The sequence below is a fragment of the Anopheles stephensi genome, chromosome 2 (genome assembly GCF_013141755.1).
Source record: "Anopheles stephensi strain Indian chromosome 2, UCI_ANSTEP_V1.0, whole genome shotgun sequence".
NCBI classification, from domain to species: domain Eukaryota; kingdom Metazoa; phylum Arthropoda; class Insecta; order Diptera; family Culicidae; genus Anopheles; species Anopheles stephensi.
The window spans coordinates 69,125,993-69,144,024 of NC_050202.1; the positions used below are offsets into that span (position 1 = coordinate 69,125,993).

An 18,032-nucleotide genomic window follows, 5' to 3' on the forward strand; every position below is an offset into this window, starting at 1 on the left:
CCTCCATTGGTCATTATGCAAAGAAAGAGCATTAGGATGTACCTGCAAATGCAACGATTAAACCCTTTTCCAAAAACCCGCTAAGCATTTGTACACTTATTGGAACTGGATATTAGGTCCTATTAAAAAAGGCACTTGCACTAGTTGCAGACAGCATACATCATTTCTACCTCACAGACATTGGAAACGGAAATTTTTCAAGCGAAATGATTTTTTAACATGTTTCAACCCCGTATCTAATTGAAACGATTCTTTACGTAAATCAATAGCGCTGTTCAATTTCGGACGGGATCTATAACCAAAAGCAAATCTCACAAAAAAGGCCACCGGATCATGCCCGACACGCCGTTGCCAATCGGGACGAATGCAGCTCTTAACGCAGCGCCAACGCCGGTTGATGTTACCAGTCCACCCACACTCGACTAACCGTTTCTTTCAAGCCATTGAAATGTTCAACTCGTACCAGTTTGCAGTTGCAATGTTAAATTCATGTTCTTTACGGCTCCCTCTAATGCGTCCAAACCCCCTCACAAAATCCATGCTGCTTCGCTCACACTTCCCGGGAAGCTCAGATTCAGAAAAACCCTCCCCAGATAACCACAGCGATGAAGCCAATCGGAGAATTCCGCCATATTTCGCAGAGCGCGAGGATGAAACTCAAAAAGGAAAGCACACACACACACACACAAAAAACCATCGCCAACCTCGGTACATCATCTCGCGAATGTATTTGGCAGGTTTCGGTGTCCAGGACGAGCGCCCAGTAACGCCAGCAGTCGGTTCCCGTGCGCCTGATCGCGTGAAGACAACGGTCGGCAACCGGATCGATTTGCATTTGAACAATTCATTCCTGACCGAACCGTTGCTACATCTGACGGTTTAGACCATTACTTACTCAACCGAGAGAGAGAGAGAGAGAGAGAGAGAGAGAGGGAGAACCGTGACAAAAAAATACCAGGCCATACACGATGTCCATTGAACTCGATGAGAATGCGCGTTGTTCTGTTCGATTGCACGATGATGATTCTGCAGCTGGTCCGGTACGATGTTTCCGTGGTGCCAATGTTCATGCCAATTGCAGCGCATCACCATCGAACGGTGGATGGCGAAAAAAGCGGAACGGTGCCTAGAATGCCTAGCACATACGCAACGTATCTAGTATGAAATAGGGGTAAGAGAAAAAATTATGTTTGAAGCTCACAAGTACAATTGCCCAGGGTACGAACAAGCGAAAAGCTGCAGTCAGGTTGCTTAAAGTAGCAGCAGCCCACAACCATATGATCCCACTGTTGCCAGAATTGTTCTTTGCTGGATTCGCCGTGCGGTTTCAAGCAACAATTCATTGCGTTCATCGACGTATTCGAGATGCAACATCCCGTGTTGCGGCCTGCTAACAACAAAAAAGGTGACAATCGTTTCGATGCACCAAGGATGGAAGCCCACTTGTACCACCAGAGCTCGTACGTGGTTGTGTTCCGGAATATGGAGCAAATGGCGGGCAAAGAAAAAAAACACAATGCCAACATCGAAACACTAGCCAACCGTTTGACGAGCATCGTCATGTTTTGTGCTGATCGTTTTTATGTGATCGATGGAGTTGGGTAGCTGGTTCTGCCACGGCTTCCCGGTGTTCTGTACACGTACGAACGGACGGAATGGTTTGTGTTAGATTGATTTCGATCCAATTTCGTGGCTGCAGTTCATCTTCACAACCACTGGAGCAAATTATTTTTCACAGGAAATTACAACTACGTTCGACAGTTCACACCTCGGTTAAATGTATGATACTATTTGATATTGGATAATTCCCGCCTGCAATACATGTCAACTTAGGCCAATAAACGTCTTACTATAATTGAAACGATTGAAACAAAAATATGTGAACTATTGTATTACATTAAGTCATGCAGCAAAAGTTTTCAACAAGAACTATTGTTTGAGATATATCCAGACGAGAACTAGGAAGGACTGGACAATTTAAATACTAACTGACTTATTCGGCGCTTCAACCGCTTCGTAGGAATGGAATGCCTTTCTCAAGGACACCATCACTCCAACACCATCACTCCATCTCAATTTGTACCTACCACTCCGTCTCTATCTACATCCAGCCTAAAAATACTTTAAGAGCTGGATTGTCTGGTACTGTTTTCATGACATGACCCTGGCTGTCTGGCCAGGGATGATATGTATAATTGGATGCTCAATGGCGAGATCACATTACTACCAGTAGGGCTCTTTATTGCAGCGGTTCCTTCTTTGTTGATCTTCATATATGAGGCCGAAAATCCTTAGCGAATATGTGGGTTTTCGTCAGTATTGAACAGAGTTCATGTCTCCAGTGGCGGATTAACTTATGGACGGAATTGATCGAAGAACCATTAGTCTTACTCCACAAGTGACGGTGAGGTCTCACAAAAAGTGCCTCGCTGAGAATTACTCCTCTAGTCACACGAACCCAGGACCTCATTGACCAATCGTTACTCAATTGCACACCCTTCCCCAATAACACAATTGCCTGCTACGTTGCTCTTGTAACAGTTAACAAGTTTTCCCCCTATCCAGCCAGAAGATCTCTAGATCATACAACTAGCTGATAGGAGCTCCACTTTTTAATCCGCCTAAGCCCTCCAAGGTGCTTGATCCGCCAGTGCATGTCCCAGCATTGTATCATTCCGGCGTTAACCGTTGACAGCTCTGAAAGCCCCGATCTATGTGGGCTAGCTCATAAATTCTCAAAATAATCAATAAATAATGTTACGTTTGAGCATCAATGCGCGTTCCAGTTCACGGTTAAACCAGAGCAGAACTGGAAATCAGAAATTCTCCAAGTTCCTTCTCATCGTCCAATCTTTTTGGGTCAATTTTCACTGGTTTTCATAGGATTTTATTCCAGGAACTAATAACAACACCATGGTTAAGACTAAAGCACGAAAACAATGTTCCTTGTCAACGCATAGCTAAACTTTTCTTCAAAATATAGATCTTTCTGTGCATCCAGCACCACAACACTCGTAGTTTTACTTCCGCAAAACCGCAAGCTTTTCTAAGCACACGAGGAAAACAGGACTTTCCTTGCTTTTGCTCCCATGCGATCTGATTTCACTCTCGTCCCCCCCGAAAAACAGCCAGCGAAGAAAGTTTTGCCAAATCGATCGAATGTGAACTGCACAAGTCAGTCGATCATCTTTCACCGCGCAACCATCAAACTATCCCAGGTTCAACTCTGCCGTTCCGGGCCAACTTAAATGGATCCCGGGAGCCAAATGTGTTTTCAAAACTTCTGCACAACAACGTCTACATGCAAGCGCCCGCCAGTGTCCTGCGCTCTTCGGACCGAGTTCCAGCCGCCGCCTATTGTTATCCAATATCCTTCGCCTAGCACCCCTTCCCCGCCTGCTGAGTTTTCCGGTAATTAACGACACCCCGTCCGTGCAAGAGCGTTCTCATTATGTTTGCTCAGCTGCTGCCATCTCGACCCAATCGACCGGGGGGTATCAAATGCTCGGGAAGTGGAAGTGGCCAGTAGTGGTACGGTGTCGGCATATCCGCTTTTGTATAATACCGATCCGCTGTGGCCGCTGTCGCCTTGGTCGATCCCATCCCTGCCCGAACCCTGATCCACTCCAAAATCCCCCTAGGCGGATGTTCAATGTTCAGCTGTTAAGCAAACTGCAGGAGCAACTTTTCAACAGCCTTGCACACACACACATATAGACAAAAAAATACTTCCTATCTCGCGACTCATGCACTTCCAGCATACTTCCCGTCCTGCACCGTGGAAGGCAAAAAAAAGGGAAGTGAACTATGAATTGGACACCATCATCATTGTTAGAACTTTGTCTTTTCAAGGCAAACCGTGCCAGCGAAAGGACATGAACTCTCTGCGCCGAAAGCGTCCCGAAAAGCCGCCCGGGCGAGATTGAATCCTTTTTCATTTTCTTATCCATAAGGCGCACTCGGCTCAAGCCGGAGCCTTTTTTTTGGTGAAGGTTTTTTGCTGAAAGGTTTCTGGCAAGAGTGTCTCATGTTGCTTCTCCCCCAACGGGGAAAGTCGATAGAAGCCATACGAACCGGGAATTGCAGAGTTCTGCTCTGTAAGCTCACGTCTCACCATAAAACTTTAGGTGAGAACCTCTTTTTTTTCACTGTCTTTAATATAACTTGTTTTGCCTCCGAAAACTGCACCACCATAGTGCAGCATAATTAAGAAGATCTTCAAGCGATGGAGCAACCTCCTAAATTGGTCGTTGATTTCGACCGCGTCCGAAATGCGCGTTCGCACCGAATGTGAATAGTTTTATTTTCCCGGAGCTTTGCTGCCAACTACAGTGGCTTTTCGGCGTCCGCACAAGTGCCCGGCCCAACCGGTCAGGGGAGTAAGTTCATGAAAGTTTCATTAATTTTTCCACCGTTCGCGTTGCTGAGCTTAAAGAAGTTCGATCTAACTAGGCATAGAATGGCTTCCAACATTCACCTATCGTTACCGGCCTAGTTGAGGCTATTAGACCGACAAAATGGAATGCCATTCGCTCATTAGTCTTAATGTGGACAGCGGATGGGATGGGTAAAGATGGGCCGAGCCCGATAGAAGAGCCCCTGGTACCGAAACCTCGTGCTCACAAGCATCTGTGAGGCGTTGTAAGTGAAAAGCGTTCACCAACACCTGCTTCGGTGTCTCAAAACTGAGCAAAACTGAAAGGACAGAAAGGGAAGTGGCAACACACACACACACAATTTGGGGTTTAATTTTTTAACCTTCAACCTTTTCTTCGGACTACGTACCGTGCGGTGCGAAACGGTGGACTTAAATATTGTGCAATCCTTTCAGCAAAATTCACCACATAAAACTCATCGCTACGATAGCCAAAAGGGACATCAAATCAAACATACACACGCACACTCACACATCCGTACCGAGAGATTGTCCCTGGGAAGATAGGGAAGTCAGTGTCCCTGCCCTGCAAAAGGTCGTCTGTCAAAAGAGATGAAGGGACCAAAATTCGTTACTGCATTAGACAGCAAGTCCATTTATCGTTCTGGCACAAATGACATCTTTGTTTGCTGTTCATTTTAGTTTCTTTTTTTCACTTTTCTACCCTCTTTCTTCCCCCAATTTCCACGCCATTCATCGGTGGGTTTGGAGCCTGAACCATTGCCATAGCATGGACGTCAACCTGGCCCGAAACGACAGTTTCGACGATCGGCTTTGACCGACCTATTCCTTCACATTTGACGAATGTACCCTATCGTTTCGAGGATGTACGTTCCGGGAGGAACTCGATAAAAGCATAAATCTAAGTGAGTTACTTCGAAAACGAAGCGGGGGCTGGTACTAGACACTTTTTTGCACACAGCATGCAATCCACAGAAAAAAAGAGGGACACCGAACCGTCAGGCTAACGGGTTGGTTTGGTCATCACAAACGGGCAAAACCTTTTGGCTGCCAGAACCTCGTCGGGTGGAGCCAACAACAATAACAAAAAACCCAAAAACCGAAAGCAATTGTACTTGCACAACCGCGCTCATCGTTGTTCATCTTTCACCCGCCTCGCGTTCGTAACCATTTTCTTTGGTTTTTCCATCACCATCGTCACCGTTTTGGCCAAATGGGCGAGCAACGTTGGATGCGATCGGAAACGTTGGGGGACGGTGTTTTTCCAGCGGGTGAAAGCGTAAAACAAACAGGATGACTTGTGAAGTCTGCACCAGAAGCCTGCACACCGCTTTGTGTGGCGTGTGTTTGCTTATATGTTTACTCGGCGAGAGAGAGAGAGAGAGAGGGAGAGAGAGAGAGAAAAAAGGAAAGATCCACTTCCTTCGTACATGATTATTATTATTATTCCTTTCATTGCATCCAGTGTTTTGGGTGGCTATGAATAAAACATGACATGACTACCGGAGCGGAGAACCTTAGTGGCAGGTTGCAGCAAAACGGGATTCGGCTCCGGTGTTTGCATCAGCCGAAAAAAAAAACAAAAAAAACCCTTCGGCTAGATCCGCTTAGCATGAGGCACGAGCCAATAAAAGTGATGAGAAACTGAACGCAGCGGAAAGCAAACGGGACGCGGGACACTCGACACCGTTTTCTTCTCTTTGCCTTCCCATTGCCACACACACACTCATCTTGAACGAGGGATTTTGGGTGTGGAAACGGAGCACCGGAAGACCGTGCGCCGGAAGAATATTTCCAAAACCTCTCCGATGAAGAGGAAGTGTATGAAAATATTTATGCAAACTTTCCATGCATTCGTGCTGAGGATGACGCTAAACTGGCCAACGTTTTGGGCGAATGGTGTGCTTTCATATGCAACGACCAAGAAAGCACCATCGAGCTGTCGTAGTGGATTGATTGTTGGGGCTTGTTAAGAGGGCATAACTTTGCCCACCCGCAGTCAGCGTAGCACCTCATAAATGGAAATTACAAGCCCTTTGAGAATGGTGAACAAATTAACAGATTTCGTGATACGATGAGGGGAGTTGTAGATAAATTTGAATGAATTTATTAATTTTTTTTTTATTTACCATCAAGGTTTGATCCCAATATGTCAAATTCATATAATCTTTGGTAGATTCCTCTTCCAGTGAACAGTTCAGTTTATTTAATTGTCTTATTTATTTCAGTGAATATTTATGAGTAGTTCAAGTTGACGTTGTTGTAGTAAATATTTATGAAAAAAAGCCTATTCGCTCCACTTTGATCCATCCTACAATATGCAATGCACTGTGAGTTCAAGGCCACAGTTCTTTAATTGATGTGTGTTAGTCAAACGAGTATGCTCAATTCTCAATCTCGTTTTCATTCCGTAGTCGCATTGGTTCAAAGGATCGGCCCAGTAATCCACTGTCTGCTTGATTTTTAAAAGATGGAGCTTCACTAATATGCATTATTCCAAACATTTTGCCTACTTTTTCGTAGCTTCTCTGTCAACCAGGCCATTGCACTGTGCAATGATATATTAAAGCTGGTCTAGACGAACCACACCCAAGAGCCAAACTATGATTTCACGAAAAACTGCTCACATCTTTGGTTTCTTCTGATGCTATTAAGATGGCAAAAGCTTTTGCTGAAAATATAGAAACATTATCAGGAAGCTTTCTACTATCGCTTTCTGCATTTATTGCTACTATTTCTCTGCTGGCATAGTGGTTTTCCGCTGAGCCATTAGTGTAAATTTTGAGGACTATTATGTACTTGTTTACTACCAGCTTTCTAAACTCTTGATAATGCAGTTCAAATGTCCCTTTTCTGTCTCGCACCATCGATAGCATTCGTAACCTTCATTTTCTCTCAACCACCAGAACAAATTTGATCCACATTGAAGAGAACATCCACCAGAAAGTGCTCCTTCGTTCGTTGTTCCTCCCCTGATAACACAATAAATTCCTCAGTGCTAAGGCACGCGAGTAAACAATTTTCTTGATTAGGTATTTTTTTCTCAATTCATTGCCGTTCAATCAAACTAATCAAGTGAATGGAAGTGGTGCGACTGTTTTCCCTCAGTTTTTTTTCTCGAGTTCTATACCCTTGGAAACAAAGAAATCTATAGACTTTACTTTATTAAAATTAGATTTAGAAAGGTACTCTAAGATAATTTAAAAGTTGGTGCTTCTGCTAGTCTGCTAGACCATCAGACTGCTTGCAGGAGCAGAAATAAAACGTTATAAACATGTTAATAATTTTATGACTAGCGTAGAATTTAATATCTGCGCAAAACGTAATAAAACACAGTTTTCATTAAAGTCTGTCTCGTCTCGTGACAAAGATGTTTTTGTCAGAATGGCACAAATAATTATTTCATAAAACTTTTCACCGCAAACGTTACTGCACATCGTTTCAATCAATTAAGACAACGTTGTTTCAGGCACACAGGTTTGGCACGAGCATAAAGAAACATTGCATCCGTCCTGTGAATGACCGATGGCAGTGTCATCATTCTGCCATCAAGTGGCCGAGCGTCATCACTGCGCATTGTCATAAAATTGAAGGAAAAATTCGCAACATCACTCGTCGATATGCTTTCTCCCTGTGTGCCGAGTGTACGGTGTAAATGTACTGTGTTGCGTTCTTGGTGCTTTGGTGGGAGCAGAAATTTAATTACACTCCACGAGATGACGCCGCCGACAGTGCAGACGGTCGGCTCGTATACTCATTCGCCCGCTACGTACCACACCGCGACAGCCCGAGAACGAGCAACTTTTTTGATAGAAAAACTCAAACTGATTCCCATTAATATTAAACGAGACAGACTATTACTTCATTGATTTTTATCGGAGTTAGAGGAGTACTCGTCCCGTTGTGACGCTGATGGATATATACCCACCTCCCCCCGGGCTAGCGGTGCATGTTTTACACTCTCATCGACCAGCATCCACCAGCATCGTCCGAACGATCATCGTTGAGTACGTCTCGTTAAGTGCGCTATTCATCCGCTTCAACTTCGGATACGGATAGTAGCTGACACACTGTTCGAACTCCATAATGGGACATTATTAGAGGGGCGAGAGCGCCAGAACCAGAGCGAGAAACCGTCGATGCCCACCTACCCGATGTTTGACAACAAAATTAAAACCCCAAAAAAGAAAACATGTGTTCGCCCACTCCACCCGGAGAAAACGAACCGAGCTGGCAACTTGAACCACCACACTGGGTGCTCGTTACACTTTGTCTTGTCTCTTCGCACCGAGCAAACTTTCGGGGGAGGGTGGCAACCCGGGAGACAACCTTCACGATGTGTTGTGCAGCCGCACGGTAGTGGTTTTGTTGGAAAAGTCAATCAATATATTCGATTATGTTGTCTCATGCATTATTCAAACACGACGAGCAGCCAAAGAGGAACGTCCGAACGAGTCAACCGACCGGGCTGGAACTGCATGCATATCGTACCACGGTAGGGTGGAACGTTTCCCGCACGCTTTGCAGGATTATATATACCGTTTATTTATGATGATGCAAACTGCGAGAAAAGTTAATGATAATCACTCGATTTCGTAAGACATAAATCCAGTTGCTGGCTTGGCTCTTTACGACGTTTATGGGTAGTGTGCATAATTGTTTTGTTTTGTGAGGGACCACCGATACCGATTCAATTGGTAAACTAATTTCATCGGGTACGACTGGGTATGGGTGGAGTAATCATGCTGTGATCTACCGAGAAGAGTTCTCAGTCAGTTCTTGCAGAGGATTAAGCGATAATCAATCAATTCATTTTGAAGAAGATAATATTTGGCTTATAAAGCTAACCAGGACACCATAGGACAAACTTTGGAATAAATTTTCCATTGCTGATTTCACAATTAAAAACATTTCCAAATCTACCACACATCACATCACATGAGAAATGATATTTCTCAGCTGGACAGAGCAGTTCCGTGGATATTGAAGGAAATGGTATTGAGGAGACTGGTGGAATAGTTGTAAGAGGTGCTCATGAATAATTTCCTATCGGTTTTTTGGCGAATAATGTAAGCAAGACTCTTTGACGTTCTGTGGGAGAAATATCGCCACGAAATCTGTTTACGTAAATAACTGAAAATCGAGGGAACTTGTTCATCAAGGTAACCACAAAACCATATGTTACTGTATGTACTCGAACAGCTTTCCAATCCATAAACATAAGATTTATCATCGTATGGATACGCATCTCTTTGAATGTTCTCTTAAATCAATTTATAACTGATTTCTCAAGATTCTTGGAAAAATGATAAATAAAAGATTAATAAAACTGTCCAACAACTAACCACAGCTTTTATTCATGAAGGACGGCTTGACCGTATTGCTAACAAACACTTATACACACAAGACTTTTTTTCTTTATTCATGGTCTGCAGATGACCATTTAGTCTTTAAAAAATTTGGATATTGGTAGGAAATGTTCTCACATGTTTACATTGTATTCTACAAATGCACTTGTTCTATCAGCTGTAAGACTATTACTTTGGATGAATTCCAAAAAGAAGTTTCTTTTCCAATCTTTATGCACCCCGTATGAAACAAACCATCATTAATTAAATCACCAGCAAATTAGCTGTGTTGTTCGTAATTCACTGCTTCAAGCGGAATCCGAAGAATCCATTCCCCGCTATCAGCAAAATAATTAAAGCCTCAAACATAGGGTTGATCGTTGCTGGATAAAACAATAAAACCACAGGCGTTCCGTATTTGTTTCCCTTCGCGTTTTTAGTTTTCCGTTCGGCCCCAAACCGAACGTAAACGAGATCCGATATTCACTTTTCCGCTGCCGGATATTAATAGGTCCACGTGCGCACCAACTATCCGATCCCATTTTGTAATCCGAAAAAAAACCGGACCCATCTTCAAAAGTCCACCGTGTGAAGTGAAACACAAAAGGGTTAAGCAAAAAAAAAAAAATACAAAACAGACCCACCAAACTATCAACCTCCAGTATTGCTGGCTGTAAAAGTAAATTCACGATCACAGTGAAAAAAAAATTTAGCTGAAACCACGCTTCGTTCCACATCCGATAGGGCTAACGTGAGACAATTCTGCTTTCGATGAGGTTCCGCTTCTTTTTTTTTGGTTTTTTGTTTCATCGTTTTGCATAACAACAACAACACCCTCCATCACCGCGAACCAAAACATTCATGGATAATTTATTCCTGCAGCATACAAGCAATAAATATATTTTATTTTATTTATTTTACCACCGCTTGACTCTGCTCCGGGTGACGGTTCGCGATGGTGGTGGTAGTAAAGGAATGGAAAGCTTTTTTTTGGTATGAATGTATGCGTTTTGTTTTATACTTTTCATTGTCTGGTCCGTTTTTGCTCGACAAGATTTTGTTCGTGCCGCTCGTATGCAGTGCGTCCTTGTCCATGCATGTCCAATTCACCCGGAAAATCGCTACATCGTTCGCCGCCGCATAACCATTTTCACGGTACAAGGACACGGCTAGATTGTCTCCATCGCAAATTGGTTCAGTTACGTCAGCCATTTGTGTACAGTAAGAAGCAGAAAAGCAGCACAAAAAACACACACACAGCGAAAAGCGTGGTCTGTTGTGTGTGACCGGAAATGAAAGCCTCAACCGAATGGTTGCTTCGGATGAGTCCTATGTTTTCGGGGAAGGAACATTTTACGACCACTTGAATTCACACGCATCGCCACATATGAGGCGATCTGCTTCAACGACAGCAAACGCTTGATGGCATGCAGTATTGAAGAACGGACCGTGACAAAATAATAACATCGTATCAGCATCGGATCTATGACACCGAAACGTGAACAGATGGAGATTAAAAAGACTCTCGTTGATGACGTGTTCTTACAGAATACAAAGCATACAATGTTTCCAGTCAAGTCAACAATTTCAGCTTTAGAAGTCTATGTTATTCAAAATCTAAATAAGGTTTTTGCAAAAAACGACGCTATATCCTCAAACGAACAGATAGCGTAGTCCATTTACCATCTGTACAAAGAACGTTGTACTGTATTCTGTGAGACTTCCGTGGATCAAACATGAATGAATCAATTGCGTGACCATGTTGACATGTGTCCAGTAAGGAATCTTCAACTACATCCATAAAACCTTTTATTTTTACATTCTCTTACTACTTCAAACCATTTTTGTATGTCATTTTGCCTGTCATACGCAAATCTCGCCAGAAGTACACTCCTAACCCGGCGAACCACGATAGGTGGTTGTTTGTTTGTGTTTTTTCTATTGTTTTCCTTCCGTGCTTTAACTCTGCGTGTCCATGATTTGTGATGGTCTAATCTTCGTGCTTAAGTGCTAAAGTATGTTCGGTCGTTTTGCCTCGAGTGCATCGAGCTAGCGTGTGCTGGACACGGTACGCCCAAATAATACCATAATATCAGCTCTCAGTATAGAGAGCTCATAAATTTTCACACCCGACATGCTACGAAATTGGCTCGTTCAAATGGTGGGAAAAGATAAATTGATTGTTTAACCAACGGGAAGGTTTTACTACCAGGGGCCTCCATCAGCCCGGCCAAGCGCCTCCATCTGAACAACCGGGCGCCTCCATCCGTACGACAGTTGCTTCAGAGCACGACACATCAAATACAGATGCTTCACAAGTTGATTTTATTCGCCCTTTTTTAACGTGGTGGTTTATTGGTTTGGTTTTGCGCATTCCAAACAAATGGAAAGGAACAAATGATAATTCGTTTTGAATTAAATAAATGGACTTTAAAATTTAAAAATATTAGGAATTGTTTAGCATTGCACTTGGAAGTTAGTAGATATTTATTCACTTCACCTATATACGATTGAAAAAGCTATTCAATGCAAATTATTTCTCTGTTCCAACAAAAATACTTGAACATAGTTCTCTTGAATGCTCTCCCAATAATTATTAGCAGATATCGTACATGACCTTAATAAAAGTAAAGTCCAATTGGATTCGAGAAAACTCCAATCATGCATGCACCGCTTCAAATAGTCCCCTGGGAGCCACAGCCAGCAGAAGCAAGATTTCATGCCATAAATTCCCTGATCCGGCAAACCGAAATGACATTCGCCAGATGCTTCTGATCTCCGTTGCGTCCCTACCAGGGGATACCAACTAATTGATTTCATTATTCATGGGATTGCACATTGTCATACTGTCCGTTGCACTTTTCTGTTTCAAAAACCTCTGCTTATGGCAGCATCTGGGAAATGTTCCCCTTACTGTTCGTTCGGCAAGCAACAACAAAATGCTGTTAATGTACTGTGGCTTTAAGCGTAAAATTGTATAGATAGGGGAATATTTTACGAGGAACATTACCATTGAGTTTTTGTCGGTTAAAAAATTGAATTGTTTAAAACATTATCAAATTTTCCTACCCAATTTAACAAGGCTTTTGAACGTAACTTACCTAACTGTTCTTTCGTACACAATTATGTGCTCTGCCTCTGAAACGTCTTGTTTTGCAACAAGCTGGATTGCACTAACGCTGAAGCGTTTGAAAAAGATTTTCAATTTGCCATATGGCTAATGCACAACTATTAATGCGATTTTCCAGTCTGAAGTCAGCTGCAGTTGCATTGTGTTGGACATTCCTTCCCCGGACAGCAACCACAAAACCACACTGACAAGACAATCGGAAAGGGGAAAGATGGCAAGATGGTTTCAACCCGTGAGCCGGTGATCGGTTTAACGTGCTGCAAAATGCTTTATCCAAAGGCCCGCTCACTGACCCAGATGACTATTAAAATGATAAACTTCAACAATGTTACCGCCTGTTGCTTAGCAACAACCAGACCTGTCAAAGGTTTTGGTTTCGGGTTTATAGCTCGATGCTGCAAGAAGCCGCTTCCAGAAGTGCTCCATAAAATGTCTTGTCCGATGACTCAACGCAAATGGTATCGTTTCGTGTCGGAATGGATATTAAGTGAAAATGTGTGTCAGAATTTAATGAATCGTGTACAAAGAATGTGGCGATTGCCTTCCTGTTCTTTCGGGAGAAGATACTATAGTACAGATTTCTTTTCAAGGAGACATTAAACATATTTTTAACTCATCTTCCGAATTAAATTTTCATTGTTACGCCTTCGTGATTCATGCGGCAACAATTTCTAACCAATCTACCCCTGAATACCGTATCCATTAACAGATGTTGCTGCAGGTGTCCTGGGTACGTCACCGGGACATTCATCTGCTGACAGTTGGCCGCTACACGTACACTTCCGATCAGCGGTTCCGGGCGATACATCATCCCCACACGGAAGACTGGAGCCTACAGATCAAGTACCCGCAGCATCGCGATTCCGGCATCTACGAGTGTCAGATTTCGACGACACCCCACATGAGCCACTTCGTGCATCTCAATGTAATCGGTAAGTATCTTTCACTACCAGCAGGTGTTTGAAAACTTTCCACCCACCCACACACATACCCATACATTACACACATTGCTCACGTTCAGGTACGTGCGCAAAACGAGGGGGGGGTTGGGTAGGTTTGCATGCCAGGATGCCTTCAACACACCTAAATTCCACTCAAATCGTGACGTCCATCGTCCGTGACCGTTCATCCCGTCCGTGAACGCCGACCATCCTCACACGAAACTGCACTGGAAGCGCAGCTGCATCCCTTGCATAACTCAACCTCATCCTTGGACGAACTTTAGATCCGGACGACCGAGCACGGTGGTTTTGCAGTGCAATTTCTAAATTAATTTTAATTCCCAAACGCTTTGACCGCATCGTAAAGTCATACCGACGAGCACCGGGTGCTGGTGCTGCCCGCCGGCGAACAAAATGCACTACCGACACGTTACTGTAAAGATGTAAAGCGGTACACCGTACCGGGCCGGGGTTTTGCAAATATAGCACCACATGGCACTCGGGGAATTCAATCGGACAGCTCGGGCTGCGGATCGTTTCAATGTGTGTAGCGAGATTTGTAGCTACGGTCCAGAGAAACTAGCAGCAACAATGGTTGACCTGAAAATGTGTCCAACTGCAACATTTGTAATATCTCATGCAATGCATTACGGCTTTAGATTAAATTAAAAGTTGCAATTATTTGTCGTGGCGATATCATTTTTATGTCACGAAACGAAGTTTAGAATGATTCTCAAATAGAAATAGAAACAAATCTGCTAATCGTGCCTCATTTGCAAACTGAATTTTATTTGCCACCGGAAATATTTCCCCAACGATTCTAGTTTATGTGCTGGCACATTTTGCTGCACGCTACGATTAAGAACTGCTTAGCAAATCAAGTTTCTTCAATCGTACAAATGTGTTAACTTCTGAAAACGCAACAAAACGGATTAAGCTAACAAATACGATGCAGTAATTAAACGTTCTTCCAACCGCAGCCCGTTGTCTTTACAGCAAGGAGTGGTGCATTGGCTACCCAATCCTTTGTGCGTTGCTTGGCAGAATCGTGTGCTTCCACATATTTCTGCCAGCAACACTTCGTACACTCTCATTCAAGGTTCGTAAAATCTATCTTTACCGACTGTAAACAGTGCCATTAAATAATCATTGCGTTTTGTCGGTGGCAGAAACCATTTTGGGGAATAGTCCATCGCCTTTTTCCAGGAACACTTGCCGAACGCAACGCCAATGTTGGGTAAGGAACGAAGAATTGGTCGCTGGTTCGAAGAGTTCGACACTCGTACCTCGTATTTAGACACTCTTGCGCAATGCAGCACAAGTTCAAACGTCCGCTCCGTAACGATTTCATTCGAACCATGTCGAACGATCCTTTATCGCCAGCACTACTTTGGCAGCGAACCGAAATAAACAGTGGCGACCCTTCGAACCATCTTTTACGGCGCAAGCTTCGTACCACGCAATGAGATCGTTTGGCAAACAAACCGATTGTCAAGAATATCACAAACAATTGCATCTGCGTTGCACTATCTGCAAGTTGTAAAGTAAAGCTGCATCGCGTTACGGCAGTGCAGGGCATGGCTTTGCTGCAGTTCGAATTGTTTTCAAAGGTATTTCATTACTCAAATCGATGGCAAAAAAAGGCTCTGTGTCCATAGTATGAAACATGTAGAAAGTTCGTTAAAAGCTTGTACTACTTTGGTGATAGTCTGCTCTTTGAACTGTATTTTTCTTTCCTTTTTTGCGCTTGATTTTTGCACTCACCCATCAACGGCTTTGTCACACTTGAGTGTGTGTGGAATATGCAATTTCTCTGGCCACCGCTTAAGAGATTATCTCGGGCTAAGCTACGGGAAGTGAAAACGCGTTGGTGCCCATGTAATGCGATTGCATTGAGTCGATTGACTTTCTGCGGAACGTATGCATCGATACAGTTGCCAATGGCGGTGGATTTGTATAACTTAAACGCCATGAAGCCATCTAACTGAGGGCCAATAGCAGCAAATGACACCTAAATAACATTTGTTCTACGCAGTTAATTTTAAGTAGACCAGCAATCGAAATAATTTTTTATGATGATTTCTCATAATATGTATCTGTTTCTGTAATCTTAAGAACAATTCGCATGATGAGGTATCACTTGGATTTTTAAATAAAATAATACAATTCCAAAATCAACAAGCAAATATTAGCATTTTATTATAGATTGTGCATTCTTTGCAATGATGTCAAAGATTATATCTAACCGTTTAGGGCCAAATGACGGCATCTTCAGTGTACAGGAGAGTTTGGCTCCAAATCATGTGGCTGCTACCTTGAAAATTACGACATAGATGATCTGGTTCTTCCTGGAATAAAAGGTTACTCTTCTCGCATTTCGCTACGAACTTACTTTTTCTTCTGAATCTAAGCTTTAACATTATCAACAGACAATCCCTGTTAATTCCATATCATCGTTGACCGCAAACATACGATTGAACTCTGTAGGCCGACTTCGCTCGACTGGGCTAGGAGTTATAGTTCCAAAGAACCAAGTATAGACAAAAAGACGATCCTCTAAGATAGATTGTCTCAACTATCTTCGATAGTGTAAGATGTCACACAGATGGGAGCATCTTCCACGCGAGCATTGTTATCTGCTATTCTATCAACTACAACTTCTTCTTTGTTGGTACTATAACCTTGATTTAGTTCGTATCTGGAAAATCAGTCCTGCGAAAGGGGAGGCGGTATGGATGGGATTTGAACCCCGGTTCAGTGATTTGAAGAACGGCGCCGGTATTGCATGGCCCCAATTTACTACAATATCAGGTAGAAACGTAAAAGCAATTTGCGTTGTAACACGAAAGTAACAAGAAAAGATTCGAGGGAAAAATGTGCAATGTTAGATTCAATTTTAATCTAATGCTTTAAAATATTTATTTTTAAACAAGGTTTTACAAAACAGTTGACCACACTGATTTTCGTTCGAAGGAGTTGAATGTTTTGATATTAATTGAAATACAGTTTATTAACAGAAATGAACACTCCATGAATTAAGCAAAAAATTACCATTCAAACGACTGTTAAAACCTGTTAACTGCTTCGCAATGGCGGCTATTAATTGCGTTGGACGTTTTGAACGACCTACTCTTACACCATTGACTACGCATAAAGAAGCAAACGGCACATAAAATGAAACTAATTACAGTTCCAAACCACGAAGTTAATAGTGATGCTTTATACTGCCCACTCACACACACACACACACACACACACACACACACACACACACAAAAGCATCCATGTCAGACGTTCTACTAAATCTTGCACCCATAATCTGCAACCTTAAGCGAGTGACGGCGCAGAAGAACAGAATGTACCGCAAATTTGCTGCTGCCCATTCGAGGCAGCGCCGTTGATGACGCCTGGTTGGTCGGTCACAATAAATCACTGCAAAACCTCGAATGCAATTTTCCGTATCAAATCCCACTACAGCCGTACAGGGATCACCCACCAACACCATCCAAGAGGGTCGAATGATGAAGCTCGTCGACTAGTGTTGTGACACTGCACACACCATTAAGGGTGGTAGTTTTTCTGCGCCCAACACCACTCCGGCCCGACCCAGTGTACATCCCTAGCGATAACCTTCTTCTGTTTCTTCGTCTTCATGGCTTCGATAAACCGTGCTCATCTCATTTGCATTCGAAAGGAATAAACCAAACCACGACTTAATCGACAAACTCATAAAACTCAGTGTGGAGCAATTAAAACCATCGATAAATATTAGAGCGGGCTAGTTCGCTTAGTTTCTCCGAACTAACCGCCCCTCCGGCCAACGGGCCAGCCGTTCAAGTGAAACCCCTCGGACGGGGAGGACTTCCTGTTGAGAAAAGGTCGAAAGTTTCGTTCGGCCGGAAGTTACATTTGCGAGTGCGAAATCGCTTTTTGTCCGGTGCCCGATTCTCTGACGGTGCAACGGTGCTGTTTGTTACATGCCGGCCCAAAAATAGCACACATCGTTGCTGCTGCTGCCGTTTGCTGATAAAGGCAGAGTCGATCCGAGCACCGTTCCAGAAAGTTTCAAGGATTTCCGTACGCCAGCAGTACGGTACCGGTACGCTGGGAAACTTCCGCCAGGCCCGAAATAAACTTGATTACAACATTGGCAAACGCGTTGCCGGGCACAGGTTAGCTTATCTTCAAATCGGGCAGACCACTGCCAGACAAATGTT

The 18,032-nt window shown here is 43.3% G+C and overlaps 1 protein-coding gene across 10 annotated transcripts in view; it reads left to right on the forward strand.

Moving 5' to 3' along the window:
• LOC118504520 (papilin-like) overlaps positions 1-18,032 on the forward strand; it is a 200,992-nt gene that overhangs the window by 169,431 nt on the left and 13,529 nt on the right. For all 10 annotated transcript variants that reach the window (XM_036039062.1, XM_036039052.1, XM_036039053.1 and 7 more), the window contains one exon: positions 13,584-13,806. In XM_036039062.1, the coding sequence (XP_035894955.1) occupies positions 13,584-13,806 (223 nt within the window). The remainder of the gene's footprint in view (positions 1-13,583; positions 13,807-18,032) is intronic.